The 21846-nt window shown below is 42.1% G+C and overlaps 3 protein-coding genes, 3 non-coding genes and 1 pseudogene across 12 annotated transcripts; 2 read left to right on the top strand and 5 right to left on the bottom strand.

Moving 5' to 3' along the window:
- Nucleotides 1-298: 298 nt before the first annotated feature.
- LOC125975900 (U7 small nuclear RNA) lies at nucleotides 299-354 on the bottom strand. The gene has a single exon (XR_007484095.1). It is a non-coding gene; the product is annotated as a U7 small nuclear RNA (small nuclear RNA).
- A 1173-nt stretch (nucleotides 355-1527) lies between these two features.
- LOC137840624 (zinc finger protein OZF-like) lies at nucleotides 1528-5072 on the bottom strand (annotated as a pseudogene).
- Nucleotides 5073-6979: 1907 nt separating this feature from the next.
- LOC125975688 (gastrula zinc finger protein XlCGF57.1) lies at nucleotides 6980-13808 on the bottom strand. Of its 7 annotated transcripts, none has more exons than XM_068651894.1 (3): nucleotides 13654-13781; nucleotides 13257-13348; nucleotides 6980-9089 (listed from the first exon to the last, which is right to left on the bottom strand). In XM_068651894.1, the coding sequence occupies exon 3, from the start codon at nucleotides 8980-8982 to the stop codon at nucleotides 7528-7530; it is 1455 nt and encodes a 484-aa protein (XP_068507995.1). In that variant the 5' UTR covers nucleotides 8983-9089; nucleotides 13257-13348; nucleotides 13654-13781; the 3' UTR covers nucleotides 6980-7527. The 7 variants fall into 7 exon arrangements, with proteins under 7 accessions (XP_068507995.1, XP_068507994.1, XP_049587527.1 ...); XM_049731570.2 differs by lacking the exon at nucleotides 6980-9089 and adding an exon at nucleotides 10873-13093 and having other exon boundaries at nucleotides 13257-13366; nucleotides 13654-13808; XM_049731569.2 differs by lacking the exon at nucleotides 6980-9089 and adding an exon at nucleotides 10873-13093 and having other exon boundaries at nucleotides 13654-13793.
- Nucleotides 10170-10225, bottom strand: LOC125975899 (U7 small nuclear RNA). The gene has a single exon (XR_007484094.1). It is a non-coding gene; the product is annotated as a U7 small nuclear RNA (small nuclear RNA).
- Nucleotides 13809-14039: 231 nt separating the features above from the next.
- On the bottom strand, nucleotides 14040-14095 carry LOC125975898 (U7 small nuclear RNA). Its single transcript, XR_007484093.1, has one exon. It is a non-coding gene; the product is annotated as a U7 small nuclear RNA (small nuclear RNA).
- A 581-nt stretch (nucleotides 14096-14676) lies between these two features.
- tpi1b (triosephosphate isomerase 1b) lies at nucleotides 14677-17895 on the top strand. The gene is made up of 7 exons (XM_049731797.1): nucleotides 14677-14878; nucleotides 16122-16245; nucleotides 16328-16412; nucleotides 16496-16628; nucleotides 17025-17110; nucleotides 17255-17342; nucleotides 17420-17895. Exons 1-7 carry the CDS (start codon nucleotides 14770-14772, stop codon nucleotides 17536-17538), a joined length of 744 nt encoding a protein of 247 aa, XP_049587754.1. The 5' UTR covers nucleotides 14677-14769; the 3' UTR covers nucleotides 17539-17895.
- A 565-nt stretch (nucleotides 17896-18460) lies between these two features.
- On the top strand, nucleotides 18461-19906 carry LOC125975773 (adult enhancer factor 1). The gene is made up of 2 exons (XM_049731774.2): nucleotides 18461-18626; nucleotides 18706-19906. The coding sequence occupies exons 1-2, from the start codon at nucleotides 18461-18463 to the stop codon at nucleotides 19362-19364; spliced, it is 825 nt and encodes a 274-aa protein (XP_049587731.1). The 3' UTR covers nucleotides 19365-19906.
- Nucleotides 19907-21846: the final 1940 nt, after the last annotated feature.

The raw sequence follows: 21846 nt of genomic DNA, 5'->3' as shown, positions 1-21846 counted from the left end.
GAATATTAACGAGCAGTCCTTTAAATTAATCATTTTTCACTGTAGCGTATTCAAATATAATGGTTGGTTGTTTCGGGGGGATTACCATGCTGGGTTTTAACGTATTTTTTCCAAAAAACAAAATACTCTAAAACAAAACAAAAACATAAAGGTTAAACGGAGAAAGTGTGCCTCCGTGTGAATAGAAATGAGAACTACAATTGGTACATTCTACGTAAACGTAAGCAATGTGCTTTCATCATCAAAGATCCTATTGAACGACTGGTCCAGCATTTTCTATTTGATTTCACAGAGTAAGAAGGGCTTCTTTTTAAGAGAAACCTGCTAGACAAATATCTAAAGAGTTTTACATTCCGAATTATCTCAAGGCACCGGTGTTGTATTTATATCCATCCATCCATCCATTTTCTGAACCGCTTCGTCCCCACGGGGGTCGCGGGCGTGCTGGAGCCTATCCCAGCCGTCATCGGGCAGGGACACCCTGAACCGGTTGCCAGCCAATTGCAGGGCACACAGAGACAAACAACCATTCGCACTCGCACCTAGCAATCTGCCTACCAAGCATGTTTTTGGGATGTGGGAGGAAACCGGAGTGCCCGGAGAAAACCCACGCGGGCTCGGGGAGAACATGCAAACTACGCACAGGGAGGGCCGGAGGTGGAATCAAACCCGCACCCTCCTAATTGAGAGGCGGACGTGCTACCCAGTGCACCACCGAGCCGCTGTATTTATATCGGTTGCTCTATTAGTTTTGGTCACGGTGTTGTATAACATTTTTTTTTTTTTTTTTTCTGCTCCCTAAAAAATGAAATATTCACGACACAATAGTATTGGCTCGTGAGTGAACAAGTCGTTCAAAAGAAAAAAATCTTTTCAGTGAACGATTCGTTTGAGCAAATCTTTTGAGAGAACTGATTCTAAATATTCAGTTCACTTAAGAACACGAATGCACTACGTTTCCTCTCCACCAATCACAGACCTTGGAGGAAAATTTGAATTTCCAAAATGTTTGTTCGCTTCATTTTCCTTCACCTGTGTCATTTCTCTCCCGGCCTTCAGTTTGTTGGCAAAATACTTTGGACACCTTCTGTAGAGATTATCAGTTTCTTCACAGGGATTGCACTTTCCGCCATTGGTATACTCTTCAAAAGTATGACCAATTATTCTACATTTCCAGCATATAATTTGATCACACGCTTCTGCAAGGAGCCCATGCTATCCACACTTGCGGCAGAGCTTGGGTTGACCCTAATAATATATGTAGCCTCAGTTTTCTCCCAAAACTATCATGGGTATGGGGAGCCGCCATAGCAGAAGCACCTCTAAAGAAATTTACACAAAAGGAAAGAAACACTTGAATAAAATTAAACAACTATCAAATGATAAAACAGTAGTAATTTACAACAGTAGATTCTGTAACAAAATTATAAGGTTATTTATAACACAATACCGACTAAGTCACTATTTCCTCCACAAAGTGAGCCAAGTTGACTGCCACGTCAGGCTGAGAACATGCGACTCAGTAGAGGCGATTCAACGTCTGCTTTACTGTCAATTTCTTCACATGCCAAGACACACAAAGAAATCGAAATTACGTTCCTACTATCCCACGGTGACAAGACATAGTACACAATATACATACAAGTAAACAACACAAAAAAATAAAAGCAAGGAGGCACAAACAAGAAATAAATAAGAGTGCTGAATAAATAATAAATAAACAAATAACACAATAACTAAAAGGAGCAAAAATGGAGCAAGTGTGCATACATTGCCTTCTTAGCCAAAAGACCGACAAAACAGATACTACACATGATCTTAGCCAAAAGGCCGAGTAGCAGCAGCATATGAGGTTGAGACTTCAATAATAATACTGTAAAGTAAACAACTCTTTAATAAAATGTCTTAATGCATCTCAAGAGCAATTCAAGGTAAAGTAACAAAAAGAAAAACAGTTGAAGAAAAATGTGGGCTATCCACCACTTTTTTTTTCATTTTATTGATCCACATGAACATGAAAAGGTGATCAAAACAAAACCCTAAACACACACTGATAAAAACTAAGAAACTTATCCTGAATATGAATTAATACTAATTGGAGTTAAAAACCACAACTAAAACCAAAATAAACATCAAGTATAATGACACATACAGAACTATTATCATCCCAAGGCTGGTCAACTATATTTTCAAATTCAGTACTATGAACTTCTCACTGTAGTAAAGGAAAGGAGTTCAACATCTCAATTAAAAAGGTACATACTAGAATAGAATTATCATTGATGCATCAACTCAGAGTCTGCTCAAATAGAAGGTGAGAACGTCATGGATCTTTGCTCATCTCCCCAAGACACTCAGAATTCTCAATAGTGACTCTTTGACAAGTAACTGAGCAGGCAACAGTGTTAGGTGTGGGCTGCTGTGTGCCTGATTAAGCTTGCTCTGAGAGAAAATTTTTGGCCACAAACTGAGCAGGAAAAAGGTTTCTCACCAGTGTGGGTTCTTGTGTGCTTTTTTAAGGTTCCCTGTTGAGAGAATATTTGCCCACAAACTGAGCATGAAAAAGGTTTCTCGCCAGTGTGGGTTCTTGTGTGCCTTTTTAAATGTCCGCTCTGATTGAATTTTTGGCCACAAACTGAGCATGAAAAAGGTTTCTCACCAGTGTGTATTCTTGAGTGCGTTTTTAATTCTCCGCTCTGACAGAATTTTTGGCCACAAACTGAGCACGAATAAGGTTTCTCGCCAGTGTGGATTCTTGTGTGCCTTTTTATATCTCCCCTCTGACTGAATTTTTGGCCACAAACTGAGCATGAAAAAGGTTTCTCGCCAGTGTGGATTCTTGTGTGCCTTTTTAAAGCTCCTCTCTGACTGAATTTTTGGCCACAAACTAAGCATGAATAAGGTTTCTCCCCAGTGTGGGTTCTTGTGTGCCTTTTTATATTTCCCCTCTGACTGAATTTTTGGCCACAAACAGAGCATGAAAAAGGTTTCTCACCAGTGTGGGTTCTTGTATGAAGTGTGAGAGATGCTTTCTTTGAGAATTTTTGGTTACAAACTGAGCATGAAAAAGGTTTTTCACCAGTGTGGGTTCTTGTATGTTTTTTTAAGTTTCCCTGCAGAGGGAATCTTTGGCCACAAACTGAGCATGAAAAAGGTTTCTCACCAGTGTGGATTCTTGTGTGCATAGTTAAATTTCCCCTCTGAGCGAATGTTTGGCCACAAGTTGAGCAGGAAAAGTTTTTCTTTTTTGTGTGCATTTTCATGTGTTGTTTTAAAACACTGTTATTAGCACAACATTTCCCACACTGAGAACATTGCCTGTGTTTGTTTTGAGACTCATCAGAAGAAGCAACAGCAGCAGGAACATGCGATGACACGTCATCACTATCTGATGGTGGAGCTGCTTGTGATCCTCCACAGTGGTCTCCATCACCTTCTCTCGTCATTTGTTGACCTGAGCTGCAGCTTGGAGGCTCCGCCACTTTGCTCACCTCATGTTGACCCTCATCTAAACTCTTCACAGGAACGCCAGTCAATGGTATCTTGCAAGTATCCTCCTCTTCCTCCTCCTTTTTAATGTCACAGAAGTCTTCTCCCTCCTCTTTATTACAAAGCTGCTCCGCCTCTTCCTCCTCTTTTATGGTGCAAAGAAACTTCTGCTCCATTTGTTCATTGAAGTGATGGACCTCTTTGCCCACAATTTCCTCTTTAATGTGAGTGAGCTCTGGTTCCATCTGCTTAGGACGACTAGCTTCACTGATGTCTGCAAAACAAGACAAACACATAAGAAAGTTACAGTTGAAGAGAAACTGGTCAAAACCATACGAGGACTTTTTCATTCTGCCTATCACACGTGATTTGAATAGAATTCTACGAAAAATAAACACTGGAAGAGGATTCATAATAGAAACTAGATGTGTACTAACCTACTCTGCGCAACACAACATAAGGCTGCAGCCAAAGATGTTCCTGTCGTCGACGACAACGGTCCTTTTCCTCCACGTACTTTGCTGTGGTCCTTGCAGACATTTTCACACTGCAATAACAACACTTCTTCAATGAACAAAGAGATCATCGAAGAGAATTCACCACACTATCTAGCTAGCTATCAAAGGACATCCTTTTGCTTTCCTGCCTTGATAGTTGGGGGTCGTCTGCTGTAGTGAGCGCCATTAAGCACCCCAAGATCTTGCCAATAAAGAACCAAGTGTAACTCCACATCTTTGTTTTGCTTGCTCAACGACGGACATCTCAAATAACCCGCAACAGATGTCAACTTAAACTTTTGTTTACAACGTGAACTTAAATGGACCCAATACACGAAACGACAGATCGGACCTGTTTGACCATCTTTTAGAGTGCATGAAGGCTTTGAGATTTAAAATCGGGAGCATGCCTGTGTCGAATTATGAGGCTGTTGTTTTATCTGCTGGACTGCATTGTGCACTGACTGCCGTAAAACAACCCAAGATCTTGCAAATAAAGAACCAACATCTTACATCCTTGCTAAACAACGGACATCTTGAACAAACGCAACAGTTGCAACCAAGCAGTTCTAGTAATAACGGTGCTAACATGATAACTTAGGTCCACAGACGTAACTTACCTCTTTCCTCGTTGCGGTTGTAGTGTAGCTAAGGTTAACAATTCCCCACGTAAGTTTCAACCACTGTCGTCGATTTACTTTCTTCTACGTAAGGATGACGATATTTGAGACGCCCTCTAGCGGATGACCGTGTGACGTTTCTATGTTGTTGACCAGGAAAGTTGAAAGCGAATTACACTCACGTAATTACCTTTACTTTGCACAGATACATATAGTAAAATAAATAAACGCACCCAAACTTTACAGCAAAGTGTTATCAAACGTCAGTTTAACTTTTATCAGTGTGACTAGAGCACGTACGAGGTACAAAGTCAAAGTCAAAGTCAAAGTCAGCTTTATTGTCAATTTCTCCACATGCCAAAGACACACAAAGAAACCGAAATTTCTTTCCCCCCTATCCCACGGTGACAAGACATGGCTCACAACAGACAAACAAGTAAACAAGTATAACAAAAGCGTGCTGAATAAATAACAACAATAAATAAATAAATAAGAGGAGCAGAAAAAAAAAGGAGCAAGTGCGCGTACAGCAGACATTCCCGAAAATAGCGCAACAGTGCCGCACGCTACGCAGAAGGGGGTAGCGAGTTCAGGGCCCTAACAGCCTGGAGAAAGAAGCTGTTGGCGAGTCTGGTGGTGCGGGAGCGCAGGCTCCTGTACCTCTTCCCAGAGGGCAGAAGGTCAAACAAAGAGTGAGCCGGGTGGCTCACATCTCTGGCAATCGAGGTTGCCTTGCGGGCGAGATGGGAGGTGTAAATGTCCTTCAGGGAGGGGAGCGAAGCACCAATAATCTTACCAGCCGTATTCACTATGCGCTGCAGGGCCTTCAAGTTCTGTTCAGTGCAGTTACCACCCCAGACAGCGATGCAACTGGTGAGGACGCTCTCAACGGTGCCACGGTAGAATGTAGACAGGACTGCCTGAGGAGCACATGCACGCCTGAGCTTCCGCAGGAAGTACAGGCGGCGCTGAGCTTTCTTTGCCAGTGACGAGGTGTTTGCGGACCAGGAGAGGTCCTCACTGATGTGCACCCCCAGGAACTTGGTGCAGCTCACCCTCTCCACCACAGCACCGTCGATGATCAGCGGCAGGTGTGTTGTGTGACCCTTCCGGAAGTCAACAATGATTTCCTTGGTCTTATTGACGTTCAGCAGGAGGTTGTTGTCCCTGCACCACGTGGTCAGAAGGTCAACTTCCGACCTGTACCGAGTCTCGTCGCCCTTCGTGATGAGACTACGTGGTTAGTAGTGGTAATGAGCGTGGACCCCAAATGCTAATTAGGTCATTAGCTCATCTGTTTGGTAGAAAGTGACGTATATCCAATTTAACTCGCTTATTACTCCCACTCCCACTTACATTAGTACGTGTGTGGTATATTTTTGTCGGGCCCCTGCCTCTGCATGTATCTTATAAGGTCAGGGTCATGCCTCTCAGGTCAAGCAAAGGCCTATTTGAGCTGGACAGGGAGGTTTAGTTTCAGTAATGTATAGGGACCCAGAATATAGAAGGGCCAGTTGTTCGTGACCAGAAAAAAACTGAGTAGATGGCCTTGTATGGACGACGAAACATACTGAGACACAAACCGCAGCTGTTATTCAAAGTGATGAGAGGCTTCTCTGAGTCTCGCCAGGTATAAAAGATGCGATGCCTGGCAGACAGGAGCAAGCATCTAACGTCTTTGTGCCACTCGAATATTTGGAGGAACTTCATTCTGACATCGGTTGAATAGAATCTTTTCCCAATCAGCCGTGTGTCACTGAAGTTTTCCTTCTCCGAGCCAGCCACCTTCTACCAAGTGTTTTTTGGGAGACCAGCGGAGACAATTCACCACACGTGTAAGAAAAACATTTTGTGCATGTTTAAAAAAAAAAAAAAAAAACCCTCAAATAGATGTTAATAGTTCATTGGATAATGCCACATTGTGTTTGCATTGAGAGGACCTGTGAAAGAACGCCGTTGCATCCTGCCTAACCACGGTTTCCTCAGGTAGCTCAAAGCTCCGGATGTCACATTGCAAGAATGGAAACTGAGACAAGCAACAAATGACAAATTTCTATGTGCCCTCTCTGGATCCATTGCAGCCTTGTCATTCTGGAAGAGGGATCCTCACATCTGTAGTCTCTTCTAAAGGTTTCCCCCAGGAGTTTTTTGTTTTAGTTTTTCCTTGCCCTCCTGGGAAAAGATCAGGGGATGTTCGAGAATTGTGCATTTTTTTGTACATGTGAAGCCCTTTGAGACTTTCCTGTGATTTAGGGCTATCTAAATAAACTTGACTTGACAGATCAACAGTCTTAATTAGGATCCTATTTTAAAAGACTCTATTATAAATGTAATTAATATAAATAAGAAGCAGCATACGAGGTTGAGACTGTGTACTGAGAAGTAAACAACTCTTTAATGAAATGTCTTAATGCATCTCAAGTACAATTTAAAGTGTTACTAGCAAGCCAAAGTAAAAAGAAAAACCTGTGGGATATAGAACACTTTTTTTTTCATTTTATTGATCCACATGAACATGAAAAGCTGAACAAAACAAAACCCTAAACACACACTAATAAAAACTTGTCCTGAATATGAATTAAAACTAATTGCAGTTAAAAACCACAACTGAAACCAAAATAAACATCAAGTATAATGACAAAAAACATAACTTTTTTGTTCTGTATTATCATCCCGAGGCTGGTTAACTATATTTTCAAATTCAGTACTATAACTAAAATATGAACTTCTCACTGTTGTAAAGGAAAGGAGTTCAACATCGCAATCAAAAAGTACATACTAGAATAGAATTAGCATTAATGCATCAACTCAGAGTCTGCTCAAATAGAAGGTGAGAACGTCATGGATCTTTGCTCATCTCCCCAAGACACTCAGAATTTTCAATAGAGACTCTTTGACAAATGACTGAGCAGGCAACAGGGTTAGGAGTGGGCTACTGTGTGCCTGATTAAACTTACCCTGAGAGAGAATTTTTGGCCACAAACTGAGCAGGAAAAAGGTTTCTCACCAGTGTGGGTTCTTGTGTGCTTTTTTAAGGTTCCCTGTTGAGAGAATTTTTGCCCACAAACTGAGCAGGAAAAAGGTTTCTCACCAGTGTGGGTTCTTGTGTGCCTTTTTAAATGTTCTCTCTGACAGAAGTTTTGGCCACAAACTGAGCATGAAAAAGGTTTCTCACCAGTGTGTATTCTTGAGTGCGTTTTTAATTCTCCGCTCTGAATGAATTTTTGGCCACAAACTGAGCACGAATAAGGTTTTTCGCCAGTGTGGATTCTTGTGTGCCCATTTAAATTTCCCTTCCGACTGAATTTTTGGCCACAAACTGAGCACGAATAAGGTTTTTCGCCAGTGTGGATTCTTGTGTGCCCATTTAAATTTCCCTTCCGACTGAATTTTTGGCCACAAACTGAGCACGAATAAGGTTTTTCGCCAGTGTGGATTCTTGTGTGCCCATTTAAATTTCCCTTCCGACTGAATTTTTGGCCACAAACTGAGCATGAAAAAGGTTTCTCGCCAGTGTGGATTCTTGTGTGCGTTTTTAAGACAAACTTACGAGAGAATTTTTGGCCACAAACTGAGCATGAAAAAGGTTTGTCACCAGTGTGGGTTCTTGTATGAAGTGTTAGAGATGCCTTCCCTGAAAATTTTTGGTTACAAACTGAGCATGAAAAAGGTTTCTCACCAGTGTGGGTTCTTGTATGTCCTATTAAGGTTCTCTTTTCAGAGAATTTTTGGCCACAAACTGAGCATGAAAAAGGTTTCTCACCAGTGTGGGTTCTTGTATGAAGTGTTAGGGTTCCCTTCACTGAAAATCCTTGGCCACAAACTGAGCATAAAAAAGGTTTCTCACCAGTGTGGGTTCTTGTATGTTTTTTTAAGGTTGCCTGCTGAGCGAATGTTTGGCCACAAGTTGAGCAGGAAAAGTTTTTCTTTTTTGTGTGCATTTTCATGTGTTGCTTCAAAACACTGTTATTAGCACAACATTTCCCACACTGAGAACATTGCCTGTGTTTGTTTTGAGACTCATCAGAAGAAGCAACAGCACCAGGAACATGTGATGACACGTCATCACTATCTGATGGTGGGGCTGCTTGTGATCCTCCACAGTGGTCTCCATCACCTTCTCTCGTCATTTGTTGACTTGAGCTGCAGCTTGGAGGCTCCGCCCCTTTGCTCACCTCATGTTGACCCTCATCTAAACTCTTCACAGGAACGCCAGTCAATGGTATCTTGCAGGCATCCTCCTCGTCTTCCTTTTTAATGTCATAGCAGTCTTCTCTCTCCTTTTTAATGTCGCAGGAATCCTCTCCCTCCTCTTTATTACAAGGCTGCTCTGGCTCTTCCTCCTCTTTTATGGTGCAAAGAAACTTCTGCTCCATTTGTTCATTGAAGTGATGGACCTCTTTGCCTACATCTTCCTCACATCACTCTTTAATGTGAGTGAGCTCTGGCTCCATCTGCTTAGGACGACTAGCTTCACTGATGTCTGCAAAACAAGACAAACCCATAAGAAAGTTACAGTTGAAGAGAAACTGGTCAAAACTATTCAAGGACTTTTTCAATCTGCCTATCACACGTGATTTTAGTAGAATTCTACTAAAAATAAACACTGGAAGAGGATTCATAATAGAAACTAGACGTGGACTAACCTGCTCTGCTCAAGACAACATAAGGCTGCAGCCAAAGAAGTTCCTGTCGTCGACGACTACGTCCTTTTCCTCCATGTACTTTGCTGTGGTCCTTGCAGACGTTTTCACACTTGTTCAATGATGTTTGGCCAACAGAAGGTATCTTAAACTAGTTTTGTTTACAACGTGAACTTAAACTGACCCAATACATGAAACGACAGATCGGAAATGTTTTAGCAAACGTGATTACGTCTGGTAGAGTGCATGAAGGCATTGACATTTAAAATCGGGAGCATGCCTGTGTGCAACCATCACTGCTAATCCTCGACTTTGAAATTTTCCACAATACAGTATTACTCTTGGTACAGGCAAGAACCAGCATGTGATGATGGCTCATTTGAGATCCAACATTCGTCGAGGATAATCAAGCTAAATGTCATAAAGTTAGCACTGTGGTAGCTACCATGCTAATGAAAGCGGACTGCAATTCTGTACTGCAACCAAGCAGTACTACAAATTACGTTGCTAACATGATAACTTAGGAACATCGTCGTAATTTACCTCTTTCGTCGTTACGGTTGTCGTGTAGCGAATGTTACTGCTTCACTACATCAGTTGCGTGTTTATCTGATGCAGCCGACACGCCATACGCTTCCGTTTCAGTGCTCGCTCGTGAGTGAACGAGTTGTTCAAAGAAACGAATCTTTTCAGTGAACGAATCACTTCCTAAGGTGATTCGTTCTTTTTTCAGTTCATATTCGTTGAAAGAATCTTTAGAGTGAACTTATTCTACAGATTCAGTTTACACTAAAGAACTGGTAGGCACCACGATGCTGCGCACATCACCGCTATACTAAATATCAGCAAAACGAATTCATCAACTTCTCTGTAAGAGGTAGGGGGCTACGATTGCAATAATTTGACTTCCACAGGTGAGGGTGGGCTTCTCTTTAAGAGAAACCTGCTAGACAAACATCTAAAGAGTTTTACATTCCAAACGGGTCAGACGCGCTGGTGTTGTTTTTCTATCCGTTGATCTATCAGTTTTGGTCGCGGTGTCGTATATCATTCATTTTTTTTTTTTTTTTTTTCTTTCCCGATTCCTAAAATATCAAATAATCATGGCATAAAGCTATCAGCAATTACTACAATATAAATAAAAAAACGTGATCGTTTGAAATAATGAAACCGGTCTGCTGAGCAATCACGCGTCAACTCTGAATCGATGGTGGTGGAGGCGACTACAAGAGAGCCAATAAAATGGTGTAACGTGACACAGGCTTTTCGAATCCAACTTTTGGCATTCATTTAATAAAAACAAGATGGACTCAAACCGTGACTTTTATTTTTTAGATAGAGATAAAACGTTCAGAATGCTACAGTTTCATGATTCGCAGTTGTTACGGTCCTAGGGCTATCTAAATAAACTTGACTTGACAGATCAACAGTCTTAATTAGGATCCTATTTTAAAATACTCTCTTATAAATGTAATTAATATAAATAAGAAGCAACATATGAGGTTGAGACTATGCACTGAGAAGTAAACAACTCCTTAATGAAATGTCTTAATGCATCTCAAGTACAATTTAAAGTGTTACTAGCAAGCCAAAGTAAAAAAACAAAACTGTTGAAGAAAAATGTGGGGTAGCCAACACTTTTTTTTCATTTTATTGATCCACATGAACACGAAAAGCTGAACAAAACAAAACCCTAAACACACACTGATAAAAACTAAGAAACTTATCCTGAATATGAATTAATACTAATTGGAGTTAAAAACCACAACTAAAACCAAAATAAACATCAAGTATAATGACACATACAGAATTATTATCATCCCAAGGCTGCTCAACTATATTTTCAAATTCAGTACTAAAAAGAAAATATGAACTTTTCACTGTAGTAAAGGAAATTAGTTCAACATCACAATCAAAAGGTACATACTAGAATAGAATTAGCATTGATGCATCAACTCAGAGTCTGCTCAAATAGAAGGTGAGAACGTCATGGATCTTTGCTCATCTCCCCAAGACACTCAGAATTCTCAATAGTGACTCTTTGACAAGTAACTGAGCAGGCAATAGTGTTAGGTGTGGGCTATTGTGTGCCTGATTAAGCTTACTCTTAGAGAGAATTTCTGGCCACAAACTGAGCATGAAAAAGGTTTCTCACCAGTGTGGGTTCTTGTATGATTTTTTAAATGTTCCCTCTGACAGAATTTTTGGCCACAAACTGAGCAGGAAAAAGGTTTCTCGCCAGTGTGGGTTCTTGTGTGCCTTTTTAAATGTCCCCTCCGACTAAATTTTTGGCCACAAACTGAGCATGAAAAAGGTTTCTCGCCAGTGTGGATTCTAGTATGACCTTTTAAGTTTGGCTTCGTGGAAAAGCTTTGGCCACAAATTGAGCAGGAAAAGGATTTCTCGCCAGTGTGGATTCTTGTGTGCATTTTTAAATTTCCCCTCTGACTAAATTTTTGGCCACAAACTGAGCATGAAAAAGGTTTCTCACCAGTGTGGATTTTTGTGTGCACATTTAAATGTGGCCTCTGACTGAATTTTTGGCCACAAACAGAGCATGAAAAAGGTTTCTCGCCAGTGTGGATTCTTGTGTGCGTTTTTAAGACAAACTTACGAGAGAATTTTTGGCCACAAACTGAGCATGAAAAAGGTTTCTCACCAGTGTGGGTTCTTGTGTAGCTTTTTAAATGTCCCCCGTTAGAGAATTTTTGGCCACAAACTGAGGATGAAAAAGATTTCTCGCCAGTGTGGACTCTTGTGTGCTTATTTAAATGTCCCTTCTGACTGAATTTTTGGCCACAAACTGAGCATGAAAAAGGTTTCTCGCCAGTGTGGATTCTTGTATGACTTTTTAAGTTTCCCTTCGCGGAAAATTTTTGGCCACAAACTGAGCATGAAAAAGGTTTCTCACCAGTGTGGATTCTTGTATGACGTTTTAAGTTTCCCTTCACGGAAAAGCTTTGGCCACAAACTGAGCATGAAAAAGGTTTCTCACCAGTGTGGGTTCTTGTATGAAGTGTTAGAGATGCCTTCCCTGAAAATTTTTGGTTACAAACTGAGCATGAAAAAAGTTTCTCACCAGTGTGGGTTCTTGTATGACGTGTTAGAGAATCCTTCCATGAGAATTTTTGGTTACAAACTGAGCATGAAAAAGGTTTCTCACCAGTGTGGGTTCTTGTATGAAGTGTTAGGGTTCCCTTCACTGAAAATCCTTGGCCACAAACTGAGCATACGAAAGGTTTCTCACCAGTGTGGGTTCTTGTATGTTTTTTTAAGGTTGCCTGCTGAGCGAATTTTTGGCCACAAGTTGAGCAGGAAAAGTTTTTCTTTTTTGTGTGCATTTTCATGTGTTGCTTCAAAACACTGTTATTAGCACAACATTTCCCACACTGAGAACATTGCCTGTGTTTGTTTTGAGACTCATCAGAAGAAGCAGCAGCAGGAACATGTGATGACACGTCATCACTATCTGATTGTGGAGCTGCTTGTGATCCTCCACAGTGGTCTCCATCACCTTCTCTCGTCATTTGTTGACTTGAGCTGCAGCTTGGAGGCTCCGCCCCTTTGCTCACCTCATGTTGACCTTCATCTAAACTCTTCACAGGAACGCCAGTCAATGGTATCTTGCAAGTATCCTCCTCTTCCTCCTCCTTTTTAATGTCACAGAAGTCTTCTCCCTCCTCTTTATTACAAAGCTGCTCCGCCTCTTCCTCCTCTTTTATGGTGCAAAGAAACTTCTGCTCCATTTGTTCATTGAAGTGATGGACCTCTTTGCCTACATCTTCCTCTTTAATGTGAGTGAGCTCTGGCGCCATCTGTTTAGGACGACTAGCTTCACTGATGTCTGCAAAACAAGACAAACCCATAAGAAAGTTACAGTTGAAGAGAAACTGGTCAAAACTATTCAAGGACTTTTTCAATCTGCCTATCACACGTGATTTTAATAGAATTCTACTAAAAATAAACACTGGAAGAGGATTCATAATAGAAACTAGACGTGTACTAACCTGCTCTGCTCAAAACAACATAAGGCTGCAGCCAAAGAAGTTCCTGTCGTCGACGACTACGGTCCTTTTCCTCCATGTACTTTGCTGTGGTCCTTGCAGACGTTTTCACACTTGTTCAACGATGTTTGGCCAACAGAAGTCATCTTAAACTAGTTTTGTTTACAACGTGAAATTTTCCACAATACAGTATTACTCTTGGTACAGGCAAGAACCAGCATGTGATGATGGCTCATTTGAGATCCAACATTCGTCGAGGATAATCAAGCTAAATGTCATAAAGTTAGCACTGTGGTAGCTACCATGCTAATGAAAGCGGACTGCAATTCTGTACTGCAACCAAGCAGTACTACAAATTACGTTGCTAACATGATAACTTAGGAACATCGTCGTAATTTACCTCTTACGTCGTTACGGTTGTCGTGTAGCGAATGTTACTGCTTCAATATATCAGTTGCGTGTTTATCTGATGCAGCCGACACGCCATACGCTTCCGTTTCAGTGCTCGCTCGTGAGTGAACGATTCGTTCAAAGAAACGAATCTTTCCAGTGAACGAATCACTTCCTAAGGTGATTTGTTCTTTTTTCAGTTCATATTTGTTGAAAGAATCTTTAGAGTGAACTTATTCTAGAGATTCAGTTTACACTAAAGAACTGGTAGGCACCACAATGCTGCGCACATCACCGCTATACAAAACATCAGCAAAAGGAATTCATCAACTTCTCTACTAAAGGTTTGGGGTTACGGTTGCTCTGATGGTATTAATTTGATTTTCACAGTTCTGGGTGGGCTTCTCTTTAAGAGAAACCTGCTAGACAAATATCTAAAGAGTTTTACATTCCAAACTTTCACAGTGCGCTGGTGTTGTTTTTCTATCCGTTGATCTATCAGTTTTGGTCGCGGTGTCGTATATCATTCTTTTTTTTTTTTCTTTTCTTTCCCGATTCCTAAAATATCAAATAATCATGGCATAAAGCTATCAGCAATTACTACAATATGAATAAAAAAACGCGATCGTTTGAAATAATGAAACCGGTCTGCTGAGCAATCACGCGTCAACTCTGAATCGACCAATCGGTGGTGGAGGCGACTACAAGAGAGCCAATAAAATGGTGTAACGTGACACAGGCTTTTCGAATCCAACTTTTGGCATTCATTTAATAAAAACAAGATGGACTCAAACCGTGACTTTTATTTTTTAGATAGAGATAAAACGTTCAGAATGCTACAGTTTCATGATTCGCAGTTATTACGGTCCTTGAAGGTATAATAGTCTGTCTTCCACACAGTCCATAAACGCCTCATGACTTTCTACTCTTTCCCTTCCTCAAACATGGAGGTGCGTTTACGGGCGGTCCGAAACAAGCCAATCAAACCGGGCCAGAGGTGGAGTTAACTCATCCGTCTTTCATAAATAGGCCGAACGGTCCTCTGACAGACGCTCCTCTCCCTTCCCAAGTCTAGCCAGCCCTTGGTCGGTTTCATTCGACAGCTAACACACCACCAAACGCCAAAATGAGCAGAAAATTCTTCGTCGGTGGAAACTGGAAGATGAACGGTGACAAAAAGAGCCTGGGCGAGCTCATTCAGACAATGAACTCCGCCAAGGTGGATCCCAATGTCGGTAAGAAAAGCGCCATTGTGGCATTCGAAAATCATCTAGCTGCAGAAAGCATCAAACTGCTTGATTATAAACCATTTACGGGAGGGGTCGTGCATATTAATAGAGATTTACAATCGATTTTGTGTCACGTACTCAATCAATGGAGGGCGTACATTCGCGGCGGCACGTAGTCCAGTTTTGCGGCTGCTGCTCGCGTTGCGTTCGCGTACACCCAGACCACTTAATGTGATAAACTGGCATTGATTCAAAGCTACTCTATTATAGTACAATATGCGCTGCTTTTAGAATTAAATTAGTCGAACCGAATCTATCCCAGACGCAAACGTAACAAATTGTTAGTCAGTGAACAAAACGATAACGCAAGGTGCTCTCGTGTCCCATTTTACCAGTTGTCGCATGAAGGCAACAGTTGGCTGTCACCTCCTTTTCCTCAATGTCCTTTCTTGCAGGCTTAGTAAAACTCACTACAATAGATTTGATGCCTCTGCTTTCACGGTGTTTTAGTCACTGCCATTAACACAATGGAGATGCTGAGTGTGTTGAAGCCCGTTTCCGCTGTTTGGTCTACTTTTGTGTTATGCAACTGTTGAGTGAGTGTGGCGCAGGCCTCATCTGCTCTCCAACACACAAATTCACATATGCAATCCTTGAACTTTGCCTCATTCGAGTGTCAGCTGAAGCGCGCACTTTACCATCAGCCAGACGTGACCTCTGCAGAATTTGGCCCTGACCTTTAGCGGCGCTGAACTTTATGCAGAGGGGTCTGCAGAGAATTGACCTTTAGCACAGCATTAATGACACGGGGCTGTGTTTTAATATAGACGACCCAGGGGTACAGTTGCAATTGGAATACCGGTGTATCAACTTCACTGTAGTCTGTGCGACCCCAGAGTGCTATACGTCCTTTTATAAGATTCATGTGTTTGCTCTTTAGAAATACTGGCTTCAGATAGTTTTTGTGAACCTCAAATTATGACATTTGTGATAGAACACATCTAATTACATTTTTTAATTAATCTTTAATATTGCCATTTAATTTGTGATTATTTTGTTTCCTATGCATTTTTTTTCAACATTTGATTTAATAGTTGGAACTAAAAGGTAAATGAAACAACACAAAAGTCAGTTTATGTACTTCTATTAGTTGTTAATCATTTTGACTACCAAACAAGTATGGCGTGAGCATCAATCAGATTACAGCAATGAATGAAGCAAGTTTAAAAGGTTCACTTTTTTTCTACAGAGGTGGTGTGTGGTGCTCCAGCCATCTACCTGGACTTTGCCAGGTCCAAACTGGACCCCAAGTTCGGTGTCGCCGCTCAGAACTGCTACAAAGTAGCCAAGGGGGCTTTCACTGGGGAGATCAGGTACGTCCTCTGCCCTCACCGGGAATTTTACCACACAAAGGTTGACTCCTTTTGACCTCCTGTGACTTGTATTTGCCGTCAGCCCGGCGATGATCAAGGACTGTGGCGTCCACTGGGTGATCTTGGGACACTCGGAGAGGCGCCACGTCTTCGGAGAGAGTGACGAGGTGAGCGAGCGCGCGTTGGTTGTGAGGGACGTGAGAATAGCGCACGACTGGTGATTGAAAGCTGGCACGTACCATTTCATCAGCTCATCGGGCAGAAGACGGCCCACGCGTTGGAGAACGGCCTCGGCGTCATCGCCTGCATCGGCGAGAAACTGGACGAGAGGGAGGGAGGCATCACCGAGAAGGTCGTCTTTGCTCAGACGAAGGTCATCGCAGGTATTCGTTTCTTCCAAAATTATTTGTACTTCATAGAGTGTGAGTAGTTAATGCAAACAAAAAAAGAATTTTAGGAGCGCTGAAATAATAGAATAAAATATATATTTTTTTTAGTGTGTGTATGGTTTCACAATAAACGCGCACAGTGCAGATTGGAGAAACGGCTTGCTGCAATATACAAGCACAAATACTATTGTTGGAATTCCAAGGGAGTCTTATCTGACATTTCTAAGAGTCAATCATTAGCGTCCAACGCCTCTTTCTTTTCGAGACGGCCAATTGCTGCAATGTGGTGCGATAAACTCGCCCAAATGCAATTTCGGCTCGAGCACTTTGGAGGGAATTCTGATTGTTGGAATTCCAAGGCGTCTTATCTCCTGTCTGGTTTGGTTCCAGACAACGTCAAGGACTGGAGCAAAGTGGTGCTCGCTTATGAGCCCGTGTGGGCCATCGGCACTGGCAAGACAGCCTCCCCCCAGCAGGTAAAATGTTTCTCTGTGGAAAAAGTACTCAAACTTGTTATTTGAGTAGAGTGCAAGTAATCTCCTGTGGTACATGTATACAGTAATGAAGTATTTTTACCACCACTGCGCCAAAGCGTCTCCTCCCGTGTTGTCCCTTTCCAGGCTCAGGAGGTTCACGAGAAGCTGAGGGCATGGCTCAAGGCAAACGTGTCCGAGGCAGTCGCCAACTCTGTGAGGATCATCTACGGAGGTCTGTCATGGAGCCGAACGACAAAAACCATCTTCAACCGTCTTGCATTGTTCTCATCTCGTGTGTTCTCCGTGCAGGTTCCGTGACCGGCGGCACCTGCAAGGAACTGGGCTCCCAGAAGGACGTAGACGGTTTCCTGGTCGGCGGTGCTTCCCTCAAGCCCGAATTCGTTGAGATCATCAACGCCAAGATGTAAAAAGTCTGACGAGCCATCACTGCACTTAGTCCTCCCCCTTATTATTATTATTTTTTTTTTTATTAAACCTACTTGTGCAATGCTGTCATGCTCTCCTTGTACGTGTTTGGGCAAGTCTCATTTTGAGGAACAGGATTGGAGCGGGTTAGCACATGCACCGAAAACTGGTGTGCACTTGCAGTTTCAGTCGCATTTCTTATGAGTGTGTGTCTCTCCGTCTGTGGCTTTCACCTCCCCATAGCTGTGCATGAGCCGCGCTCTTGTTAGCATATCCATCACATGTCCGTTCATGTTGTGTCATGATGGTTTTGAGGGTGACGAGGCTGTAAGGAAACTAAATAAACCGATTAGAGACTGCCTTAGTGTCTTTTCTTATTCAATGCAATAATATTCAGTGCAAAATAAAGTGCTATGAAACGTAACTTGCACAATCTGCATTTCTATCAAAATGCTATATTTGTTTTTTATACTATTGGATTTATTTTATCAATTTTGTTTTGTATTTGAAAATATTTTAGAGGACATAATGCTAGATACATGATGTGGCGCAACCTAAATATTTACCAAAGTTGCTTTCATTTCCTGTATTAAATAGTTATCTAAAATGATTTGTCAATAATTCTGAGGGTAAACACCAAGGTGCACGATAGAACAATATAAACATTTGCCAAAATTAAGAAATATGTATTTTTTAATTTTATTCCATATTTGTATTTCATTTGATAAAAGTGGACATTCAAATGTTAGCCGTTGTGCAGTTGCACCTCCACAACAGTAGGGGCAACATATGAACGCTTTGGACATTCCGACCGTCGGAAGCTCATTTCCGTATTTACAAGCGGAGCGTGACGTTCAGGGTCCCGTCAAAAAATACGTCTCGGAGGTGCAAATTGAAGCTTTTTTCTCTCCACTCCAGATAAACATGATGCTGTCCTTGAAAGCTTTTCTCAACGAGCGGCTGGCGGCGGTAGCGGAAGAGATATTTGGTGCCGTCGAGCAGACAATAGACGAGTACAAAGAGGAGCTTTGTCGCGTGAAGGACTTGGAGATCGGGCGCCTGAGAATGCAACTGAGGCTTCTCAAGTCAGGTCGGTTTCAATGACATCAAACAATCAAAATAAGCATTTTTATTTAATTGTGTGTTCAAAATTTCGTGTTTCTAACTAGATGCGTGTAACGGAGCCCAGCTGCAGGAGCACACCCATCACCACCTCCCTTCTCCTCCTTCTCCTCCCCCTCCTCCACCTCCCCCTCCTCCACAGAAGCATGAGGAGGCAGCATCAGCAGACATGGAGGCTCCTGAGTCCCAGAACATGGAGGATGAAGGCAGCAGCAGCTTGGAGCCTCCCAATGACGCCACCCAGATGAAGAAAGAACCAAAGAGCCACAGGGAGTTCTGGCCGGGCCACGGTTCTGAGCCTCTGGAGGATCTGGAGTCGGACATTAAAGATTTCATGTCGTCAGCGTCAGGCATGAGGGCCAGCCTACATGAGACCATCTTGCCCTTTCACCTCTATCACGGCATCGGCGGTGGGGTCGGCGACGAAGGCAAGGAGAAGCCCTATAGCTGCTCGGTTTGCGACAAGCGCTTCAGCAACTGCTCCCACCTGGCGGCTCACGTAAGGACGCACACGGGCGAGAGGCCCTACATGTGTGAGATCTGCAGGAAGAGCTTCATCACCACCAGCGCCCTCAACAGACACCAGACCATACACACCGAAGGCAAACACTACGTGTGCATTTACTGCAATAAGGCCTTCAAGTGGATGGAGTCTCTCGCCAGGCACGTGAGAGTTGCTCACAAGAAGCCCGACGCTCCTCAATGACCTCGCATATTGAGGAAAGAATTTTATGTAGTAGTATTATCTTGTAAGTAGAACTATAGAACCCATCTGCCTTGAACAGCTCGGAGACTCCGGGTTTGGGTTCTTCAGTATTCGCCCCGTGATTAGGGACCCAGTCTTCTCGAATAGGCTCCAGCTCAATGAGGACAAACGTTTTAGCAAATTGATAGATTCATATTGATTAAACAAAGAAATACTATGTTTTCATGAATGAAGCTGAACCAAGAGCATTTTCTGTCTCAAATTAGCAATTTTTCTCTTTTACTTTTAAATTGAAAATACTTGTGCGGTGATGTCATTACCTTTTTTATGAGTGTGTCAAGTTGTGAGGAAAAAAATGAATTCAATTTTATCTGTCTCTTGTCCTGTGTGTTTACAATGCTGTAACTTTCAGCTCCCTGTAGCCTTGCATGAGCTGCATTCTCATTGGCTACTTTGCCTAGAGGGAGTGTGGCGTGTCATGTTGATGCTTTTTTTTAGGGTGAAGAAGCTATCAGAAAATACAATAAACTGCTTAAAGACTGTCTTGGTGTCTTGTTTAGTTCCATGTCTGTGGACCCCGTGGAGGCTATTTTGTGTGTTTTGGGGTGTTTTCTGATATTGAGGGGTGCTGGTTGGGCACTGTTACTTTTTCCTTTTGTCTTTTTGCTTTGCTTTGCTTTGCTTTGCTTTGCTTTGCTTTGCTTTGCTTTGCTTTGATGGCTTTTATCTTTCGCACTTTCTGGCTTTCTTTGTGGCGCCGTTGTATGGCAGCCTTATGAGGGCCTATTGAGTTGCGCTCATGCCATCTGTGTGTCTTTTGTAAACCCGCTCTGTGGTATGGATACTGCTGGGGCCTGAATTTCCCTGAAGGAGTATTCCCAAGGGATTAATAAAGTTGAGTCTAAGTCTAAGTCTAAGTCTATAATCCACTCAGACTTTAGCTTTTAGCCAGCGTCCACAACTAATGCTGTTTCCGTGTAATCCTGTAGGGGGCAGCAGTGGGGCATTGTCGGTAATGTGTAGTATTTGGGAACGAATAAATCAACGTGAGCCACGTTTCCTGGACGCCAAATTTCTCGGAATCGAACATTTAAAAATAGAAATGAGGTAAGTTGACCTATTAGTCGATAAGGAAAAAAAATTTAAACCATCTGTTTGTATAACATTTTAGGCAATTTTCCTTTGACCATTTTAAACTAAAAGTTACACTTCCTGTTAATTGCTAGCTACTAATTAGCTAATAAGGTACCCACAAAAACAGTTGGTTGACAAGAAACGTAATGTCTTGTTAATTTCGATTTTTGTTTGTTGTTAAAGTTAGTTATCTACCCCTCCAAGTAATTACTTGTTGCAGAGACCAATTATAAGAATTAACAAGAGTTGCATGACTGATATTCTTTCTGGCTACAATGTACTTCCCATAATTAAAAGTACATTGATAACTCATTGTTTATGTTCGTCTCAAGAATGGCATGAATGTTAATAATTTGTGTTATTTTATTTTGTTGCAGCTATGATGCGGACTCCTAAAGCGTCCCTCCTAAAGCTGCTGCCCCCGCGACCTGACCCTGGATAAGCGGAAGAAGGTGGATGGATGGGTTTTATTTTGTCCAGAGAAGTGTAAAAGTTCTTCTTTTTTTTTTAAACAGCATTTCCAATCTGCTCCTCTGTACTTGTAAGCGAACAGCTCTCTCTTACGTTCTCCTATTCTGACCTTTCCACACATTATGTCATAAATCTCCTTAAACAAATAATAAAAGAGCAGCATTGGGGTGTGGGCCAGTGTTTCCAAGATTGTGTACAAGTCACATAGTGTGTGTGCTTGTGCAGTAGGCACATATTTCATCATATTTACCAATCTTTTTCATTCTTCCATCTGGATAAGCGTTTAAGTGTCCTGGCTGGCTGTTATTGTGAAGTGGGAAGGGAAACACCACTGTCTGACTACTTGCCAGGCCAGCGATGGTGCAATAGCACCCGGAAAAAAATAAATAAAGCAAACACTAAAGGTACAGACTGTCACGTTGGAAAGGGAAAGTTTTGAAGTCTTGCATACTTGACCATTTTGTTCCTCCTGGGGTGATAGTAAATTTCTCTCGCCTCAAACAAGCTGTCAATGACGAACTTTGTTTTAGTCTTTTTTACTAGGCCTCAAGTCAAGCAGATTTTATTTGTTTGTCTTCTATCTTATAGCCACTATTTTTCTTTTGCCCTCAGACCTTATATTATATTATTCTCCTGCTTCCCAACCATCCAATTGCTAATATGATTCCATCATTTTGCAGGTGGGAAAATCTCCAGACAAGTGTCTGCCGCACTTCCTCAGGCTTGCAGAGAGCCCTTCACGGCTTAAGATGTCCTACAACTCTTCAAGGTGATCTTGACGGGATTGGAGTGGAATGACTGAGAGAGACCGACCCACTCAGCCGCTTCTGCGAGTTGCCTCCTGAAGATGACCGAGATGTAGTGCAACGCTTAGCGA

This window comes from Syngnathus scovelli, chromosome 9 (assembly GCF_024217435.2).
Source record: "Syngnathus scovelli strain Florida chromosome 9, RoL_Ssco_1.2, whole genome shotgun sequence".
In the NCBI taxonomy this organism is placed as follows: domain Eukaryota; kingdom Metazoa; phylum Chordata; class Actinopteri; order Syngnathiformes; family Syngnathidae; genus Syngnathus; species Syngnathus scovelli.
The sequence above is the reverse complement of the archived record's forward strand: the minus strand, read 5'-3'. Positions and strand labels throughout refer to the sequence as shown.

Bases quoted from the DNA above. Each gene is read 5' to 3' on its own strand.
- LOC125975688 (XM_049731570.2), bottom strand. From the start codon at position 13,332: ATGGAGGAAAAGGACCGTAGTCGTCGACGACAGGAACTTCTTTGGCTG. The intron at 13,094-13,256 runs GTTAGTACACGT...CTTGTTTTGCAG, and splicing joins TGTTGTTTTGAGCAGAGCAG to ACATCAGTGAAGCTAGTCGT.
- tpi1b (XM_049731797.1), top strand. From the start codon at position 14,770: ATGAGCAGAAAATTCTTCGTCGGTGGAAACTGGAAGATGAACGGTGAC. The intron at 14,879-16,121 runs GTAAGAAAAGCG...TTTTTTCTACAG, and splicing joins CAAGGTGGATCCCAATGTCG to AGGTGGTGTGTGGTGCTCCA. The intron at 17,343-17,419 runs GTCTGTCATGGA...TTCTCCGTGCAG, and splicing joins TGTGAGGATCATCTACGGAG to GTTCCGTGACCGGCGGCACC.
- LOC125975773 (XM_049731774.2), top strand. From the start codon at position 18,461: ATGATGCTGTCCTTGAAAGCTTTTCTCAACGAGCGGCTGGCGGCGGTA. The intron at 18,627-18,705 runs GTCGGTTTCAAT...GTTTCTAACTAG, and splicing joins ACTGAGGCTTCTCAAGTCAG to ATGCGTGTAACGGAGCCCAG.